The 21,114-nt window shown below is 44.7% G+C and overlaps 1 protein-coding gene across 5 annotated transcripts in view; it reads left to right on the forward strand.

The window, feature by feature from the left end:
• The window catches only part of ABHD6 (abhydrolase domain containing 6, acylglycerol lipase), a 53,520-nt gene that overhangs the window by 26,535 nt on the left and 5,871 nt on the right, over positions 1 to 21,114 (forward strand). For all 5 annotated transcript variants that reach the window (XM_032323518.1, XM_032323525.1, XM_032323543.1 and 2 more), the window contains 6 exons: positions 6,354 to 6,510; positions 8,631 to 8,744; positions 10,200 to 10,332; positions 14,207 to 14,364; positions 17,538 to 17,592; positions 17,810 to 17,910. In XM_032323518.1, coding sequence (XP_032179409.1) covers positions 6,354 to 6,510; positions 8,631 to 8,744; positions 10,200 to 10,332; positions 14,207 to 14,364; positions 17,538 to 17,592; positions 17,810 to 17,910 — 718 coding nt within the window. The remainder of the gene's footprint in view (positions 1 to 6,353; positions 6,511 to 8,630; positions 8,745 to 10,199; positions 10,333 to 14,206; positions 14,365 to 17,537; positions 17,593 to 17,809; positions 17,911 to 21,114) is intronic.

The raw sequence follows: 21,114 nt of genomic DNA on the forward strand, positions 1-21,114 counted from the left end.
TAAAACAACAGAAATTTAAAACAACAACAATAGAAATGTATCTTTTTACAGTTCTGGAAGTTGGAAATACTAAACCAAGGTGCTGGCAAGGTCGGTTCCTTCTGGAGGCTCTGAGGGAGAATCTGTTCAGTGGCTCTTCCCTAGTTTCTGCTGACTGCGAGCTATCCTGGGCATTCCTGGACTTGTAGTTGTGTCCTTCATATGTAGATGTGTCATTCCACTGTCTACCTCTGTATGTCACTTGGTGGTGTTCCTTTGGTGTGTTTCTGGGTCTACATCCCCCCCAACTTTTTAAGATTTTTTTTTTATTTATTTGACAGAGAGAGTACAAGTAAGCAGAGCAGCAGGAAAAGGGAGAGAGAGAAACAAACTCTGCTGAGCAGGGAGCCTGATGCAGGGCTTGATCTCAGGACCCTGGGATCATGACCCAAGCCAAAGGCAGACACTTAACCTACCGAGCCACCCAGGTGCCCCAACATTTCCCTTTTTTTTTTTTTTTAATTCGCCGCTTTTTTTTTTTTTTTAAGATTTTATTTGTTTATTTGACAAAGAGAGAGCACAAGTAAGCAGAGCAACAGGCAGAGGGAGAGAGAGAGAAGCGGGCTCTCTGCTGAGTGGGGAGCCTGATGGTGGGGGCTCAATCCCAGGACCCTGGAATCATGACCTGAGCCGAAGGCAGCCACTTAACCCACTGAGCCACCCAGGCGCCCCCATTTCCCTTTTTTTAAATAAGGACACCAGCCATATTGGATTTGGGGCCAACCCTAATCCAGTATGACCTCAGCTCAACTCAATTATATCTGGGAAGATGCTGTTTCCAAATAAGGTCACATCCACAGGCTCCAGATAGACATGAATTTGGGGGGAAATACTTTTCAACCCCATGTGGATGTGGAACAACTATAATCTGGCATATTGTTGATTAAAGTATGAATTGATTTGGAAAATTTTTTGTCAACAGGACCCCCCTCATTTCACACAAGAGAAGTATGTGTATAGTGTGTATATATACACACACGTATATGTGGAAAGAGAGATATCAAAAGTTGTATAAAAGAATGTTACATAGCAGCTTCATTTATAGTACCTCCAAACTGATAACACCAGTGTCTATTAATACCATAGCAGATACATAAATAAAGGTATAGTTGTACCGCCATTCATATAGTATTCAGTAGGAAGGAAAGAACTTGTGCTAGATTCTACAACACAAACATATACTGAGTGAAGGAAGTCAGATACAAATACTTCTCATATGATAAGGTTCTGAAACAGCAGAACTGTCCTGGAGAATGAATGGAGGCAGAAGTTAATGGGGAGAGGCACAAGATAGGCACCTGGGATGCTGGCCATATTCTTGGTCCTAACCTGGTGGCAAGATGCCGGGTTCATTCATTTTGTGCAAATTCATCAGACTGTACACTTAAAATTTGTGTACTTGTCTATATGATTTATATTTCAGTTAAAGGTTTCTTTAAAAAATAAGAAGGATGTAGAGAAATTGGACTTCTCGTGTACTGCTTGTGGGAATATAAAATTATGCAGCCACTTTGGGAAGCAGTCTGGCAGTTCCTCAAAAGGTTTCTTAAGAAAAAGCTACCATACGATCCAGCAATTCCACTCCTAGGTGAGCTGAGAGCACCCAAGAGAACTGAAAACATATGTCCACAGAAAAAGTTGTACGTGAATGTTCGTAATGGCATTATTTAGCTTGAACTGAGACTAGATAACCAAGTGTGCATATCCATATGATGGATTATAATTTAGCCTTTAAAAGGAATGAGTATTAATAGATCCTATAACGTAGATGAACTTGAAAACATTATGCTAAGTGAAATAAGGCAGACACAAAAAGCCAAATGCTGAATGTGTCCCCATTTATATGAGATGTCCCGAATAAGCAAATCCATAAAGTAAATGCAAAGAGACATGAAGGAAACCAGTGGTTGCCATGATCTATAAGGAGAGGGCAATGGAGAGTGAGTGCTAAGCAGTGTAGATTTTTTTTGAATTGCAGTAAAATGTACATAACATAAAATTTGCCATTCTACCCATTTTAAAGTATACAGTGCAGTCTTGTTTCTTTTTGATAAAAATGTTCCAGATATAGGTAGTGGTGATGGTTGCACTCCTTTGTGAATATACTTAAAAAAAAAAAAAAATCCTCAGTTGTACCCTTTAAAAGGGTGACTATTATGGTATGTCACTTATATCTCAATAGAAAGAGATCTATACTCAACACCCTAGTCATTAGGGGCTTGAAAATCAAAACCACAGTGAGCCACCATTAGGGTGGCCATTTCTCTCTATATATTTTTTAGGGTGCCTATTTTTTTAAAAATGGAAAATAAGTGTTGTTAAAAAATAAATAAGTGTTGTTGAGGATAGAGAAATCCTTGTTCCTTGCCGTTAGAAATGTGAAATAGTACAGCTGCTGTGGACACATTTAGTAGTTCCTCAGAAAATGACACATAGAACTACCTTATGATCCAACAATTCTACCTCTGGGTCTGTACCCCAGAGACTTAAAAGCAGGGACTCAAACAGATATTTGTATATCAATGTTCACAGCAGTATTACTTGGCCAAAAACCCGAAACTGCCCAAATACTCATCAGTAGATGAATGATAAACAAAAATGTGGTATCTACATAGAGTGGAATGGTATTCAGTTTTCAGAAGGAATGAAATTCTGACACCTGCTATAACACGGATGAACCTTGAACTCATTATGCTTAGTGGAATTAGCCAGACACAAAAGAGCAACGTTGTGTGAATCTACTTATATGAGCTATCCAGGATAGGCAGACTCATAGAGACAGAAAGTAGAACAGAGGTTATCAGGAGCTCAGGGGAGGAGGGGAATGGAGAATTATTATTTAAGGGTTATAGGATTTCTGTTTGGGATGATGAAAAAGTTCTAGACATGGATGATCGTGATGGCTGATGTACAACATTGTGAATGTATTTAATGCCACCGAATTGTGTGGTTAAAATGGTGAATCTTCTGATGCGTATTTTACCATAATTTAAAAAAAAAAAAGGAAAGAAATGTTGAAGTACTTTTCTCCAGAGGTTCTTATAACCTAGTAATGCTGAGACTTAGAGGATGAAGGGTCTGGACCCTGGAGGAGTGTACGTGTATGTAATGGAGTATCCATCGGTCAGCCTTAAAAAAGAAAGATCGTGCCTTTCGTAACAACATGTAGGTACCTGGAGGGTATTATGCTAAGTGATATTTCAGTCAGACAGAGAAAGAGAAATACACCATGTGACTTCACTTATGTAAGGAATCTAAAAAACAAGGCAAATAAACAAAAAACAGAAACGGAATCATAAATACCGAAAACAAACTGGTGCCTGCCAGAGGGTAAGTGGGTGGGTGGTATGGGCCAAACAGGTGCAAGGGATTAAGATGTAGCACATTCCAGTTATACAGTAAATAAGTCATGGAGATGGAGAGTACAGCAGAGAACATAGTCAGGAATACTGTAAAAACGGTATGCTGTTACATGGTGTTGTATTATTGTGGTGAGCACAGAGTCATTACAGAATTGTCCAAGCACTATGTTGTTTACCTGAAACTGATAAAACATCGTATGTCAACTATACTTTAATTTTTTAAAAAAGATCATAGAGTCAAGAAATGAATGAATTGGGATATTAATGAATGAACGAATGAAGAATGGACTTGTGTCATATGTCATGATTTAGAATTTTGAAATATGCTTGCTTTGTCATAAGGGCTTTTAAGCTAGCCAGTGTTATTTTTAATGTTTTGAATAGGGAATGCATTTCATTGAAAAAGGAAAGCAGTAAAAGTCTCCCTCCTACCCCTGTTCCTTTTCCAGCTACTTCTCAGTAGAACTCCCGCCTCCACTCCAAATACTCACCTTCATAGTGTCTGGTGTGTGCCCTCATGCGTTTTGTTTGCAGATGCAAATAAATATGAATATATGTTCTCATCCCTTTCTCCCTTTATTTACGCCGTGTAAGCTATTTGCTTTTTGTAAGACTTGGCTACCTCTCTGGTGCAAAGTGTACCGCAAAGTGAATCCCTGATTGAATTAATTATCTTTCATCTTGGAGAGATTCTTCATGCAGAGAGTTCAATTTGTTGCTAATTCCATACTGAAATCGAATTTGGGCCAAACTCCAGCACTGCCAAGTCTTACGTAACGGACAGACACTGAGCTTTCAACCAGCTGCCATATGTTGTGAGGAATAAAGCAGAGGACGGGTGCAGATAGTCCCTAAGAGTCAAGTTCCTCAGAACTGGTGGCTTAGTCGGTTAAGTGTCTGCCTTTGGCTCAGGTCTTGATTCCAGGGTCCTGAGGAGCCCTGCTTATCCGGGAGCCTGCTTTTCTCTCTCCCTCTGCCCCTCCCCCTCAACTTGTGCTCTCTCTCACTATCTCCCCCTCTCTCTCAAATAAATAAAGTCTTTTAAAAAAGTCAAGTTCTCGGGGCACCTGGGTGGCTTAGTTGGTTAAGCAGCTGCTTTCGGCACAGGTCATGATCCTGGAGTCCAGGAATCGAATCCTACATCGGGCTCCCAACCCACGGGGAGTCTGCTTCTCCCTCTGACCTTCTCCCCTGTTGTGCTCTCTCTCACTCTCTCTCTCTCTCTCTCAAATAAATAAATAAAATCTTTAAAAAAAAAAAAAAAGTCAAGTTCTCATTCTCAAAATCTCTAGGGGGAAGAAACCAGCATATATTAATATATGTATTATACAAATATATATTATCCAGATAATATATATATATAATTAACATACATTTTTAAATACTTAAATGTGTACATATGTTTGGGAGGTAGGTTATGAGCCTCTTTGAGCTTATCCACCAGCGTGGAAATAATGTCTGTATAAAAACAAATGTTTAGGAGCACCTGGGTGGCTCAGTGTGTTAAGCCTCTCCCTTTGGCTCAGGTCATGGTCTCAGGGTCCTGGGATCAAGCCCCACATTGGGCTCTCTGCTCAGCAGGGAACCTGCTTCCCCCCTCTCTCTGCCCACCTCTCTGCCTACTTGTGATCTCTCTCTCTGTCAAATAAATAAAATCTTAAAAAAAAAAAAAAAAACCCACAAATGTTTGTTACTATGACTTCTGCATCACAGTTAACATCCAGTCCACTCAATCAAAATCCACTGGTTCAAAATCAATAGCTTCGGGCGCCTGGGTGGCTCAGTGGGTTAAGCCGCTGCCTTCGGCTCAGGTCATGATCTCAGGGTCCTGGGATCGAGTCCCGCATCGGGCTCTCTGCTCAGCAGGGAGCCTGCTTCCCTCTCTCTCTCTGCCTGCCTCTCCATCTACTTGTGATTTCTCTCTGTCAAATAAATAAATAAAATCTTTAAAAAAAAAAAAAAATCAATAGCTTCTTTGAAGCCACAGTAACACTTAAAAAAAGTTAAGACTCAAAAGCAGAAATTTGGTTGGCTGGAGGGTTAATTTAACTTCCCGCTTGCTCAAATGGAATGACAAAAGGACAAAACTGTGTTCTTCGCAGAGATGGAGTCCATGGACTCACCAGCTCCGGACAGCTGTGTCAGGACTCCAGGCACCCTTTAGACAGTCTTCTGTCGTCCTTTCTCCCCAGGCAGAGATTTGTGGATGTGTGGAGTGACACCACCCCCACCCGTAGCCTTGGTGAGAGAGGCTGCTTCTTCATCTCCACAGAGAGCGAGCGGCGTTACCTTTAAGTCTTGGGATGCCTTTCCTGCCCAGCAGAGCCCCTCTGCAGTGAGATCCTTACGCTGGGATGGTCCTACATGGGTAGTGTTCGTGATTCTTCATCCTGGATTTCAGAGGCCCGTGAATCTGGCCCACCGGGAAGTGGAGGCCGGCTCTGTGTGAGGGGAACTGCCTTTTTCTTGGCCTTTCCCGAGTTCTTCCCAGCCTTACCGCCAGCCACTTTGAATTCAGCTGCAGCTCAAGCAGGCGAGGCAGAGAAAGGCCAGTCTGGCAGCTGGAGAGATCCCGCCACCTACTCCTTCGTCACACCACCATTCGAACTGCTAAAAATAGGGATGTAAATATATAGATTAACAAAAGGCTGTGATGTGTCATGCTCCTTCAGAAAACACTCTTGTTTCTCCTCCTAGTTAGAAGTATCAGAAAAGTACATACCAGAATATTTATTTAAGGTGCTTCCTGGAATGGTTCTACTTAGTGCTCCTTGAGGGTAAAGCTGGGGAGGGGGTCGGGGGACTCCAGAGACCGGCTGGGAGGAGGAGGAGGAGGAGGAAGGCAGCTGGGAGACGGGTTTGTCTCTGCATGATGGAGGACTGTGGACAGGGCATATGCCCCTTCTCTGGAGCTTGCTGATTTTGTCTCGCCTTTCTTTTTTTCCTCCCCAGGTACTGGCGGAGAACGCTGGGGATGCAGGTCCGCTACGTTTACTATGAAGACTATCAGTTCTGTTACTCCTTCCGGGGCAGGCCTGGGCACAAACCGTCCATCCTCATGCTTCATGGGTTCTCTGCACACAAGGATATGTGGCTTAGCGTGGTCAAGGTGCGTTCTAGGTTCTTCTCTCTCAACAGAGTGTCACTCAGTAAAGAAAAGGGTGTCCACTTGAATGAAATGTCCTCAGCAACGATGAAAAGCCAAGGGAACCCAGAACTGTGGCTCAAATCATCTGAAAACTAATTCAGCATAGGGGTGCCTGGCTGGCTCACTCAGTAGAGCACGCGACTCTAGCCCTCAGGGATTGTGAGTTCAAGCCCCGTGTTGGGTGTGGAGCTCACTTAAAAACACACACACGCAGACACACACAAACTAATGTGGTATACAGTTAAGCCTTGAACAACATGGGTATTAAGGGAGCCCATGCACGATGCAGTCTAAAATTCATGTATAGCTGTTTTGCTTCCCCCAAATTTAACTATGAACAGTCTACTGTTGACCAGAAGCCTTAACAATAACATAAATGGCCAGTTAACACATATTTTGTATGTCATATGTATGAATATATGAATATATATACTATATATATATATATATATATATACTATATTCTTACAATAAAATAAACTAGAGAAAAGAAAATGTTATTAAGAAAATCAGGGGTGCCTGGGTGACTCAGTTGGTTGAGCATCTGCCTTTGGCTCAGGTCATGATCCCAGGGTCCTGGGATCGAGGCCCACGCCAGGTACCCTGCTTGGCAGGGAGCCTGCTTCTCCTTCTCTCTCTCTCCCTCTTCTCCCTCAGAGAGAGAGGAAGAAGCAGAGGGAGCCTGCTGCTCCCCCTGCCTGTGTGTGCTCTCTGTCTCTCTCAAATAAATAAATAAAGTAAAATAAAAAAGAAAAAATCATAAGGAAGAGAAAATACATGTACTGCGCTGTATGGAAAAAAAAATCCACGTCTAGGTGGACCTGCACAGTTCAAACCCATGTTGTCTGAGGGTCCACTGTATTATTTGAATCCTTTTGTCAGACAAAAGTTACTGAATTCAGTGTTCCTTGTAAAATCTGCACCTTAGAGATCATTTCACCGTACAAGTATTTCTTAGGGAAAGTTTCTGACACTCAACTTCCTCTAGAACTTGTCGTGACGATCAAGATCGGGTTGAGCAAAATCACTTCTTCCGTACTCCAGTGTCTCCTCTTCCTCCCCTCGTCCCCCTTTTTGTTGTTCTTCTCCCTTCCCCTCCCTCCTCCTACTTCTGTTTTTCGCTCTTGTTTTTGTGTTTTCATTTTCCTGGGTCGTTTAGAGAGACTTTCTTGATCTGACCGCTCTCTGAGGTAGTTTTCTAAATCCCTCCCCTTCTGTCCTGGTTTCCTTGCGTGTGGCAACTTGCTCTGCTTGATAAGTGACCCGCTGGTGCAGGTTGGGCCTGGGAGAGGTCTCGGGAAGAACGAGCCCCAGCCTCCCACCTCAAGCAGAACCATACCTGAATGATTCCGAGTAGGACCTGCACCAGGGGGAAAAGGTTCACCCATCCTATAGTTGCTTCTGTTCTCACTCCCAAATTCCACTGTAAGGATAGTCATCCTCATGCCTGAAGGAACCTCTCACTTCCCGGCCCACCTCAGATGTTTTTGGTGTAACTGGTATTTGTGTATTGATAACACATGGTTCTCAGCTTCTGCTTAAAAGTGGCACAAATAGGGACACCTGGGTGGCTCAGTGGGTTAAAGCCTCTGCCTGCGGCTCAGGTCATGATCCCAGGGTCCTGGGATCGAGCCCCACATCAAGCTCTCTGCTCAGCAGGGAGCCTGCTTCCCTTCCCCTCTCTCTGCCTGCCTCTCTGCCTACTTGTGATCTCTGTCAAATAAATAAATAAAATCTTGCCGAAAAAAAATCTTTAAAGGAAAAAAAAGAAAGAAAGAAAGAGCAAGAGACTCAAGCCTGCTACCCCCAGCGTTTGTCTCTCTCTTCCCCCCTTTTCCAGACATCCCTGGAGTCCCCTCTCATCTTTGTATTGGTCTTTGAGGGCCTTGGCTCCCTATGAGGCTCCTGGCAGTGCTCACTCACATCAGATGTAACTAGGGTAAGACACTCGGTAGCCTAGACCCATACATCCCCAGGGATGGCTGTCCAGGTCACTCAGTAAGTGAGGGCCATTCCCTAGAAGAATGGACAGACATGTCCTGCACACCACAGCCTGACTCTCTGCACCTGTGTGTCCCTAGTTCCTTCCAAAGAACCTGCACTTGGTCTGCGTGGACATGCCGGGACATGAGGGCACCACTCGATCCTCCCTGGATGATCTGTCCATAGACGGACAAGTAAAGAGGATACACCAGGTAAGCAGGAGGCTCTGCCGAAGATTGCTCAGACTGTGTCTTACCCACCTCGTGTGCCCAAATCTGGAGACCAAGGAAGAGCATTCCATGCTGACTTGTAACCAGCCTTCAGTGCATTCTGACTGCAGATATTTGCACACAATATGGCACCCCAGTATTGGAGCACCTGGGTGGCTCAGTGGGTTAAGCCTCTGCCTTTGGCTCAGGTCATGATCTCAGGGTCCTGGGATCGAGCCCCACATTGGGTTCTCTGCTCAGCAGGGAGCCTGCTTCCCCTCCTCTCTCTCTGCCTGCCTCTCTGCCTACTTGTGATATCTCTCTCTCTCTCTCTCTCTCTGTCAAATAAATAAATAAATAAAATCTTTAAAAAAAAAAAAAATGGCACACCAGTGGTATCACTGGTCAGCTCTGAAGGACCAGGACCTACGGCAGACCGTTCTGGAAGCCTGCTTTAGTTACTTCTCAAGAAATAGGATATGGACATTTTTTTTAGCTCTTTAAAAAAGGAGTTTAGAATTCTCAAGACCATTTCCCTAGAGTCTATTTTTTTTTGCTTACACCTACATGACACAACATAATGATAGCCCCTCTGCCTAGTTGTGGAGGATGGGGACAGTGCTCTTTGCATTTTGTTCTATTTTAGCATCTAGCTTCAGCCTCTCTCTGACTGGGCTTTTAAGGTCATGGGGCTTATGAACCACTTCAGAATTTAGTAATCTATAAGTTACAGATAGGTATTATGAATTTTCCCCAGACGAGGATGTTTATTTAATGTCTGCGCCCAGCCTAACCCCCCTTTAAAGTGTGTATTCTGATGAAGTCAGGGACCCTGTCTGTTGGGGTCTTTGCTGTATCCTCAGGAGCTGACCATAGTTCCTTATACATAATAGATATCCATTAAATATTTTTTTAGATGGGTGGATGGTTGGTAGAATGGTGGGATGAATGATCAGACGGTTAAATAAACAGAGAGGTGGATTATTATATGAAATGGGTGGATGGGTGGGAAGGGCTTTGAATGTAGGGCAAGAGTCAGCAAACCCTGGTTGGCCTGCAACTATATTTGTAAGCCAAGTTTTCTTGGAATATAACCATGCTCATTCATTTACATATTACCTCTGGCCACTTTTGTGTTACAATACTGGAGTTGAGTAGTTGCAACAGAGAACCTATGACCCAGAAGGCAAAAAATGTACTTTCCTTGAGACCTTTGTTTAAAAAAAAAAAAAAAAAGTTTGCTGGCTCATGAGTTAGGGGAATCCTTGTCGATTTTATACTTATAAATGACCCTTCAATGACCTGTGCCAGGTAAAGAGGATTATGTAAAAGGATTATATGCCACAGGGTTTGTCTGGATAATGGATCTAGTAGATTTCAGAGGTATTCCGCTGTGTAATCAGTTTTGTTATTGTCTGTAGCTTTGTGACCAAATCTCCTTCTCATTTCCCTCCCTAGTTTGTAGAATGCCTCAAGCTGAACAAAAAACCCTTCCATCTGATAGGCACCTCCATGGGTGGCCACGTGGCTGGAGTCTATGCTGCTTACTACCCATCAGATGTCTGCAGCCTTTCTCTTGTGTGCCCTGCTGGTAAGTTACAAGGCTGCAGTAGCCCTGTGTAGGACTTGAGCACGGAGGGTTCTGAAACTCTTAAGGAGCCAATGCCGTCCCTGCACTGTCTTGTAGCATCATGTTTTCAGTGTCTACTTCAGAGAGGTGCAATGCTTTAGTGATAACGAACCAACAGGAATTGTATAACCATAATCATAACCTTCTAACTTTTAAAATCTAGAGCCAGCCTTGTTCCACAAAGGATTCAAGGCAGTTAATTAAAATGTGTCTAGTACTTTGCAGCATATAAATACTTTGAAATATAATGATAATATTAACATCCAACATATTTTTTTAAGATTTTATTTATTTGAAAGAGAGAGAGCATGCAGGGGTAAGAGTCGAGGGAGAGGGATAAACATACTCCACGCTCAGAATGGAGCCCAGTGCGGGCTCCAGTCCCATGACCCTGAGGTCATGACCTGAGCTGTAACCAAGAGTCAGAGCTCAACTGACTGAGCCACCCACGTGCCCCTAACATACAACATTTATTGAGCTCTTACGAGCTAAGGTCTTTATATGGATTTAATTCTTGCCATATCCTTATAAGATGAAAGTACTCTTATTATGCCTTTCTCCTTTTCTGCTGAAAACTCAGTAATCTTGATACGTGACGGGGTCTTTTTTTTAGAAATCAACAAACTTTAGTTTCTGTGTTTTTATGTATATACATGTCAACTTGGGCTGTAATATGTCTCCAGAAATTACAATTTGAAGTTGAGCTTTTTAAAGGATTTTATTGGAAGGGGAAAAAAAAAGATTGTATTTTTTTAAGTAATCTCTACATCCAGTGTGGGGCTCAGACTTAATCCCAAGATCAAAAGTCACATAGTCCACTGACTGAGCCAGCCAGGCACCCCTGAAGTTGGATTTTTAAAATTCATTTTTTTTATAGAAGTCTTCAAATTTGGATTGATAATGTGTTAGAGAGAAAAATCTTAATTTTCTTTTTCCTTCTCCTGTTCCCTCTCTCTCTGGTACTTTATTGGATTTTGATTTACACACAGTATATCACCCAAATCGTAAGTGTACATCTCAAGGACTTTTTTCATGGGTAATTACTATCCAGATCAAGGGAGTATGCCCATTTTATAGGTGGGAACATTGAGGCACAAAGAAATTACATTTCTGCTAGAGCTATGATAGGAATGGATCCTAGGCTGTCTGACTCCAGAACCCAAACTGGGGCTTTTTGGAAATCCTTTATTGTCCACTACCTCTTACATGTCACTCTTACGCTCTACCTCCTTTATCTGCTAGAACCTGCTGTCACACCTTCTACTGAAACCTAAGTAAACTGACCTTATCAAATCTTTTAGTCACCGGGGTGCCTGGGTGGCTCAGTGGGTTAAAGCCTCTGCCTTCGGCTCGGGTCATGATCCCAGGGTCCTGGGATCGAACCCCACATCGGGCTCTCTACTCCGCAGAGAGCCTGCTTCCTCCTCTCTCTCCCTGCCTGCCTCTCTGATGACTTGTGATCTCTGTCTGTCAAATAAGTAAATAAAATCTTTAAAAAAATAAAGTAAGGGGCGCCTGGGTGGCTCAGTGGGTTAAAGCCTCTGCCTTCGGCCCAGGTCATGATCCCAGGGTCCTGGGATCAAGCCTCGCATCCGGCTCTCTGCTCAGTGCAGAGCCTGCTTCTCTCTCTCTCTCTCTCTCTCTGCCTGCCTCTCTGCCTACTTGTGTTCTCTGTCAAATAAATAAATAAAATCTTTAAAAAAATAATAATAATAAAGTAAAATAAAATCTTTTAGTCACCAAAATCGCTTTCACGTCTGTTGAGGACATTGAAATTGAAACTCCCAAAGCAGAGTGCCTGGATGGCTCAGTGGGTTAAAGTCTCTGCCTTCGGCTCAGGTCATGATCCCAGGGTCCTGGGATTGAGCCCCGAATTGGGCTCCCTGCTCAGCAGGGAGCCTGCTTCCCCCCCCCCCCCACCGCCAACCCTGCCTGCCTCTCTGCCTACTTGTGATCTCTGTTAAATAAATAAAATCTTAAAAACAAAACAAAACAAAACCTCCTGAAGCATTTTCTTTTCTCCTTTCTCTAAGCTCTGTGTCTGAATTCATTTGGTCTTTTAGTTATAAAGTTTAAGAATCAGAGAAACGGCTCCTATAGAAGTTATTAGGAAGGTCAAATCTAACTGGCTTTTTTGAATGTATGTTTATTTCCTCAGAGTTGAGTTTCACACCTACGTTTTAATGGGAAATTTAAAATTAAGATTATTTGGGGGCAGCTGGGTGGCTCAGTCAGTTAAGCATCTGACTCTTGATTTCAGCTTAGATCATGATCTCAGGGTCTTGAGATTGAGCCCCGCATCTGGGTCTGCACTGAGTGTGGAGCCTTCTTAAGATTCTCTCCTTCTCCCCCCACCCCTCCTCCCCACTCATGCACTTAATTAATTAATTGATTAAAAATAAATTAAGATTGCATGTGGAAAGATAAGCTTTTTTACTTTGAAAGAGTTTTAAATTTATAGAAATGTTGCAAAGATAATACAGAGAGTCCCATAGACCCTTCACACAGCTTCCCCCATTGTTAATGGCGCACCTTAGCCCAGTAAATTTGTCCCAGCTAAGAGACCAACACTGGTACAGCACTATTAACTGAACTCTAGGCTCTGTTTGGATTTCATCCGTTTTTCCACTAATGTGCTTTTTCTGTTCCAGGCGCCAATCCAGGATACCACATGACATTTAATCTAGGATTATTTTTAAAGTGAAAGGAAATAGATCATGTAATCTGCACCATGGCATCACAAAAGCCACATGATGCTTGTGCTCGCTTTAAAGGAACTGCTGAATGTAGGAGGTTTATAAAGTGTGGGTTTCTACAGCACAGTATTGAAGTCACTGCTTGCGTTATGAAATGTATCTCGTCAGCTAAGTGAAACACCTAGACTTTTGCTCAGTATTGGAAGTGAAAATGAGTTTTGCCCTCCCATGCACATCAGCTTGTGTGAATTCTCTCGTGTCTTGTTCCAGGGAGATAGGAAACGATGGCCAGCCTTAAAAGTGTTTGGTCTCAATGAGCGCCTAATGCTGTCTGGAGAAAGAGTGGCTGTGCACAGGGCAGCTGCGGCACCATCATGGGGGACAGCTAACAGGGGTCTCTTCCTCCCTCTCGTTTATGTATTAACCCCAAAAAAGATATTGCTAAGTGGCTCCAGGCCAAGGGAAGGAGGCGTTGGTCACTCCAGTCCTGTGTTCTCTTCCCATAATGTATTTTATCAGCTCTCCTCTTCGTGAAGGGGCTTGGGCAAGTTGTCTTCTAGACTGATCTTCTTTTTCTCTTTCTTTTTTTAAAAAAGATTTTATTCATTTGAGAGAGAGAGTGAGAGAGAGCATGAGAGGGGAGAAGGTCAGAGGGAGAAGCAGACTTCCCGTGGAGCTGGGAGCCCGAAGCGGGATTTGATCTCAGGCCTCCGGGATCATGACCTGAGCCAAAGGCAGTCGCTTAACCAACTGAGCCACCCCGGCGCCCCTAAACTGATGCTTCTTAAATTCTATCATACACGTGCCTCCCCGGCAGCTTGTTCAAGTGCAGATTCAGATTCAAGAGACTTTGGAAGGGGTCTGGGATTCTGCATTTCCTACGGCTTCCACTGCTGCTGGTCCGTGGACCACAGTTTGAGTAACCAGTCCCTAAACCATCCTGAAGGAGTCTTTTTCTGTGTTTCTCAGAGTGGGATTTTGACTTTGAGCAAGGATGGCAATACCAATGAAAAAGAAATCTGGTGAAAAACACCTGAAATATGTTAGCCCTGGGCTGCTATTGTAAGTTTCCTATATAATAATAGGAGTTGGTAAGAAGGTAGCTACATTGCCAAGCTGTTTTGGTTTGAATCCCACAGGCCTGCAGTACTCAACTGATAATCAATTTGTACAACGGCTCAAAGAACTGCAGGACTCCGCCGCCATGGAAAAGATCCCCTTGATCCCATCCACCCCAGAAGAGATGAGTGAAATGCTCCAGCTCTGCTCCTATGTCCGCTTCAAGGTGCCCCAGCAGGTACCGTGCTCCAGCAGCAAGATGCCTGTCCTCTGCCAAAGGCTCGGGCGGCCAGCTGGTGCCCTTCCTCCAGCTGGAGGACCTTCCCTCTCGTAGCCCTCTATGTAGTCATTTGGTGGCCGTCTGTCCTGTGCCTGCGGCAGGTCAGGCATGGTGTTTGGGCACAGTGGTGAAGAAAGAAGACCGAGGGGGGACCTGGGCAGACACAGGCCAGTGCGGGAGGCAGACGGCTAATGAGTAAACATATCCGTACACATGGTGATAAGTCCTGGGGAGGAGATGAAGATGGTATAGTGACTGAAAGCAGAGAGGCAGGGGAGACTTTGACAAGCCCCTCTGAGGAGCTACTGTGGGTGGAGGTGGGAAAAACATAGTAAGTTCAAGGGAAGGAGGAGGCCAGGGGGTCTGGCTCTATCTAGAACGAGAGTAGGGGAGCAAGGGCTACAGTGGAGCCTTGTTTCTTTTTCTTTTCTCTTCTTTGTTTTTTTTGTTTTGTTTTTTTTTTTAGTTTCAGGACAGCTTTACACACCTAAGAATTGCTAAGAATCCCAAAGAGCCTTTATTTGTAGGGGTTCTGACTATTGCTATTTACCGTATCAGAAAGTAAAACTCAGAAGAAGGTAAGACACAAGAGCATACAGGCCCTCATTCCATGAGCTACCAGCATCATGGCGCTGTACCTTGACAGGTAGTCTCTGAGGAACAGTGCTTCTGAGAGCATGAAAGTGAAGCAGGCAAGTAACATGCAGCATTACAGAGGAACTAGCTTGAACTGCTAATCAGTTTGTTCAGAATTCCTCATGAACCCCAGGAGCCTCTTGGAGAACCACTGGGCTAGATCACGTAGCACCTTCCAGGTTTTGGGAAGGAGCCTGGAGTTCTCCTAAGAGGGACTGTGGGGGGCACAAACTGAAGCAGAGAACCAGTGGGGTGCCCCCGTGGCCTGGTGAGGACAGTGGTGTAGACGAGGGTGGTGGCAGTGGAGACCAGAGACCCGAGCCGCTCCGGGAGGGATGATGGGCAGGCCTTACTGGCAGATTGGCAGTGGGGAATGAGAGGCAGTGAGGACGCCCAGGTGACTTCGGTGCTTGAGTTGGATAAAGGCAGCAGTTTCTGAGTAGGGGAAGGAAAGAGGGAGGACAGGTGCTGGGGACAAGCTCAGGGCTCCAGTTTGGCCGTGGTCAGGTTGTCTGGGAGGCCTCCGGGTGCAGATGTCAAGCAGATGGTTGCATATGCAGGCGCTGCTGAGGGACGTCTGGCCCGGAGCTGTGCGGTTAGAGCCGTCAGCCAGGATGATGTGAAAGGTCACGGGCTGAATAAAGCCGGGAATCCAGGGAGGTGGTGTGGGAACCAAGAGACAAGAATGCGTGGCTAAATTTCATAACGGCAGCTGATCGCTTTCTAGTGTAGGAACTGGACTCTGCCTCGTGGTGGGGTGGAACATCCTAGAAGTTGAGGGAGTGGGCTCTATGCCGAACGCCTGAACACGACTCAGTTAGTGGGTGTAGAAGCACCCAGCGTCTGATTCTGTGGTACATTCTAGCCCTGAAATCTTTTTAGTTGTGAGGTTGCACTGATTCCCTCCCAGCCATGCTCTCTGCCGAGAAGAGAGTGGCCAACCAGTGCTTTAGGAGATTCCATGTTTTAAGCTGTTGGGAATGTGAAAACACTGGGAGATAGCAAGTGGCAGCTCTCGAAGTCTTCCCTCCTAGGAGACCAGGAGCACCCGAGCACTCTGTGTCATGTTACATTTATCTGTTTACTTGCCTGTGTCTTCCACTCTGACCTCAGTCAGATCAAGGATTTTGTCTTACCTGCCTGCTCTGTCCGCAGCCTTTTGCACACTGCTTGTATGAAATAGGTCCTTGGACCAAACTGGGGCGGGGCGGGGGGGGCGGTGGTCAGAGGGAGGGCGGATGCCCGGATGAGGCAGAGGTGGAGAATGGATGTGCCGCGGAGCAGGTGGACGCATGAATTGTTGCATGTACGTGCACAGGTGATTTCGGGATGCAGGAGAGATGAAGGGCTGAGTACTTGGTTGGATGGATGGGAGGATGCCTGGAGAACGCCGGGGCGGAAGGCAGGTGGATTGGCGGATGCAGGATAGAGGGTGTATCAGTAGACGTGCATGTGTGATTCAGGGATAGAAGATGGCCGGATGGCTGGATGTCTGCATGAAACAGGATGGAGGCTGGTGGATGGGTAGGTACAAGGCAGGTGGGTGCATAGAGAGATACATGCACACATGAGTCAGAGATGCAAGACGGGTGGCTGGGTGGGTAGAGCAGAAGTAGAGGATGCAAGACGGATACGTGTGCGGGTGCAGGATACAGAGTAGAGCAAACAGAATGGCTGATGCCAAGCGCAGTGTGTTGGACGACTTGCCATTGGTCTCACCTCCAGGATTTCACTTCCAGAAGGGTCACCTCCTAGTCATGCTCCAGAGGGTTGGTTCAGAGCAGTTCTGGCTGGATTTTCCCCCTTCAGTCAATGCACAGGACTCTTCAGCGTGCATGTGAGGGGCTCACACCATTCCCAGGTAGATGAGAGAAGTGCCAGTGCTGAGGGGATCCTGCAGCGGGAGGAAGAGGAGGGCTGTGTTCCTTCTTCCCACAGCCAGTCTCTGGGTCAGGATCCCAGGTCCAGGAGATCGGCCTGCCCACACTGGTGCAACCTTCACCAGCCCTCCAAAAGGAAAGGAAAGATAACACTAAATAATAAACAAAGGACTGTGGAACCCATCCCAGAATTGTTTAAATAGTTAATCTCTATTGTTCAAGAGGCCCATCATCCCCAATAATTTGATTTTTTTTTAATAGACCTTATTCTGCATGTGGATGTTCCTAAACAGTTCCTTGATATTATTTCCAACCTTCATTGTATCTTAGGCTAAGCAGAGAATATCTCAAGATAAAGTGGCTGTGAGCCCAGGTCAGGTTTTTTACATGCTTTGGCTTCCCAGTATTACCCAGGTTCCTTCCTAATTATAAAGGAAAACCATCAGATGACCCTCACTTCCAATTACAGTGTATACTCCGTGGTGGAAATTTGGAGCCGTGGGCCCTAAAACCTTGACAGTTGCCGGACTTCATTTCCTTCCCTGTCCCGGAGCCATGGGGGGCTTGAGGAAACACTGTCTCTTGCCTTCTTAACCATGGCTCCCTTCTCCGTAGATCCTGCAAGGCCTTGTTGATGTCCGTATTCCTCATAACAACTTCTACCGAAAGCGTAAGTAGCTGTGTTTAAGCTTGGCACTTGTGACCAGTGAAGCTTTATGGGCAGCTGGCTTCTATATTTTACATTCCTGAGACTTTGACCATTGTCTGGGGCGCCTAAAGACAAAAGGTGGCAGCCCGACTCCATGGCTGTCCCCAAACTCAGTAGAATCCGGATGCCTGCTGGCACAGCCCAGCGTGCGCTCACTTTGTTTTCCTTTTCTGCGTAGTGTTTTTGGAAATCGTCAGTGAGAAGTCGAGATACTCCCTCCATCAGAACATGGACAAGATCAAGGTTCCAACGCAGATCATTTGGGGGAAACAAGACCAGGTATGTAGCGAGTGTGTCCCTGGGGCACATGTCCCTGTAGCGTGTAGCGAGTGTGTCCCTGTGCCAGCTACACTGGCCTCTGAGAAAAAGCAAGAGGTGATTTATCAAGTGAGCCTCACTGGCTGGTTTCTGATACCAGGAGGATGTAAAACACACCTGGGGCAGATGCTAGTGATTATAGAGGGCAGCATTCTCTTGAGTTGAGAGCAGTGGTGTTGATCTTTTAAAAGGAAAGGAAATCAGGGCACCTGGGTGGCAGAGTCGTTAAGCTGCTGTCTTCGGCTCAGGTCATGATCCTAGGGTCCTGGGATCGAGTTCTGTATCAGGCTCCTTGCTTGGCAGAGAGTCTGCTTCTCCCTCTCCCTCTGCCCTTCCCCCCCCATGCTTGCTTTCTCTCTCTCTCTCTCTCTATAAATAAATAAAAATCTTAAGGGCACTTGGGTGGCTCAGTCAGTTAAGCATCTGCCCTCGGCTCACATCATGATCTTGGAGTCCCAGAATCGAGTCCTGCATCAGGCTCCACGCTCAGCAGAGTCTGCTTCCTCCCTCCAACCCTTCCCCCTCTCATGCTCTCTCTCTCTCACTCTGTCTCTCATGAATAAATAAATAAAACCTTTTAAAAATTTTTAAAATCTTAAAAAAATAAGTAAAATGAATGGCAATCTTAAATAATTTTTACAAACTACTTTAGTCAAAGCCACGTAGTCTCAGAGTACAAAAAGCTTTACAGAGGGACTCCTAGGGGTGCTCAGTCAGTTAAGCGTCAGCATTCAGCTCAGGTCATGATCCCAGGGCCCTGGGATCCAGCCCCATCTCGGGGCTCCCTGCTCAGCAGGGAGCCTGCTTCTCTGCCCCTCCCCCTGCTCATGCTTGCTTTCTCTGTTTCTCTCTTGCTCTCAAATAAAATCATTAAAAAAAAAAAAAACTTTAAAGAGTACAAAAAGGTTTGTAATGAAAATTCGATCCTTTTTCCATCCTAGATTGCAGTTCCTTGAGGAAGCTCTTGCTGTCTTGTGAACATTTCTTCCATTTTTCTAAGGCAGGGATTGACATGTTTTCTGTGAAGGGCAAGATAGCAAATATTTTTTACTTTATGGGTCCTACTATTTCTGTTGCAACTCCCAAGCTCTGCTGTTGTGCAAAAGTAGCCACGGACAGTACACAAACAAGTGGCAACACAGAGTGCCAGCAAACCTTCATTCCTGCCAACCGACAGTGGGCCATTGTCCGCTCACTGCTGTGCTGAGCATACATGTTTCTGCAGAGATCCGTTGTATCTGTAAAGTTTTCAAACATGCATAGTGACACTGTTCACATCACTTCACATAGGTTTGAACTGATGTATCTTCGAAATAATTTCATACCAGCCCACACAGATTTACTCATTCTATTTTTTTTTTTAAAGATTTTATTTATTTGACAGAGAGCGAGAGATCACAAGTAGGCAGAGAGGCAGGCAGAGAGAGAGAGGGGAGGAAGCAGACCCCCTGCAGAGCAGAGAGCCCGATGCGGAGCTCGATCCCAGGACCCTGGGATCATGACCTGAGCCAAAGGCAGAGGCTTTAACCCACTGAGCCACCCAGGTGCCCCCATTCTATTTTTTAAATATTTTTTTTTATTTTACTGACTTTTATTAATATGTTTGGGTAAGTTTTTATATTCCTACACAAAAATGACATGACCAGTGGTTAAATCCTTTTTTTAAAGATTTAAAAAATTTTTTTCTTTTTTCCTTTTTTTTTTTTGATTAGGCAAAGAGGGGAAGGGGCAGAGGGAGAGGGGGAGAGGGAATCTTCAGCAGGTTCCACACCCAGCACAGAGCCTGATGTGGGGCTCACTCACAATCCTGAGATCATGACAGGAGCCAAAATCAAGAATCAGGCGCTAAACTGACTGAGCCACCCAGGTGGCCCAAGATTTTTAAAAATTTTAATTCCAGTTAGTTAACATTCGGTGTTATAAGAGTTCCAGGTGAACAATATAGTGACTCATCACTTCCATACAACAGTGCTCACATAAGAGTGCTCATCACAAGGGTCCTCCTTAATCCCCATCCCCAATTTTACCCCTCCCCCCACTTCCCCTCTGGTAACCATCAGTTTGTTTTCTACAGTTTAGAGTCTGTTTTTTGGTTGTTTCTTTTTATCCTTTGTTCATTTGTTTTGTTTCTTTAATTCCACATATGAGTGAAATCATATGGTATATGTCTTTTTTGACTGACTTTCTTCGCTTAGTATAATACTCTCTATCTAGCTCCATTCACATCATTGCAAAAGGCAAGATTTCATTCTTTCTTATGGCTGAGCAATATTGTATATATCTACTACATCTTCTTTATCCATTCATCAATCAGTGGACACTTGGGCTGTTTCCACATCTTGGCTACTGTAAATAATGCTGCTGTAAACATATGGGTACATGTATCCCTTAGAATTAGTGTTTGTTTTTTGTTTGTTTGTTTTTTAAATTTATTTATTTGACAGAGAAAGGCCACAAGTAGGCAGAGAGGCAGGCAGAGAAGTGGGGGAAGCAGGCTCCCCGCTGAGCAGAGAGCCCGACTTGGGGCTCGATCCCAGGACCCTGAGATCATGACCTGAGCCGAAGGCAGAGGCTTTCACCCACTGAGCCACCCAGGTGCCCCATCCCACTTTTAATATTTTATTTTGAAATAATTTCAAATCTATAGAAAAATAAGATGAGCACAGAGTATTCTTATATACACTTTCCCTAAATCCATCCATTTTAACTGCTTTATTGAGGTATGTATCATCTACCTACCATCAAATTCACCTAGCTGGGCACCCTGCCACAACCCAGTTGTAGAGCATTTCTGCCGCTCCCAAAAGTTCCCTCCTCCCATTTCCAGTAAATCCCAGCCCCACACAACCACAGATCTGTCTTCTATTTCTACAGTTTCACCTTTTTTTGAACTTTCACAGAAATGCTGTCGTGTTATAGGTCGTCGTTGGTATCTGGCTCTCTTCGCTTGGGTGTTGTGTTCTTGAGGTTCTTTTGTGAGCTGCCTGTCTCAGTAGTTTGTTTCCTCTATGGCTGAGTGTCATTCCATGGGATATGTCTACCGTGTTTTATTTATTACCAATTTTTAAACAGTTACTCCATTGGCTTTATTAAACATTCTCATCTATCTATCTATCTGTCTATATTTGGGACCATTTGAAATAGGTTGCTTACATTGTGCCCTTT

This window comes from Mustela erminea, chromosome 1, assembly GCF_009829155.1.
Source record: "Mustela erminea isolate mMusErm1 chromosome 1, mMusErm1.Pri, whole genome shotgun sequence".
Taxonomy (NCBI): Eukaryota; Metazoa; Chordata; class Mammalia; order Carnivora; family Mustelidae; genus Mustela; species Mustela erminea.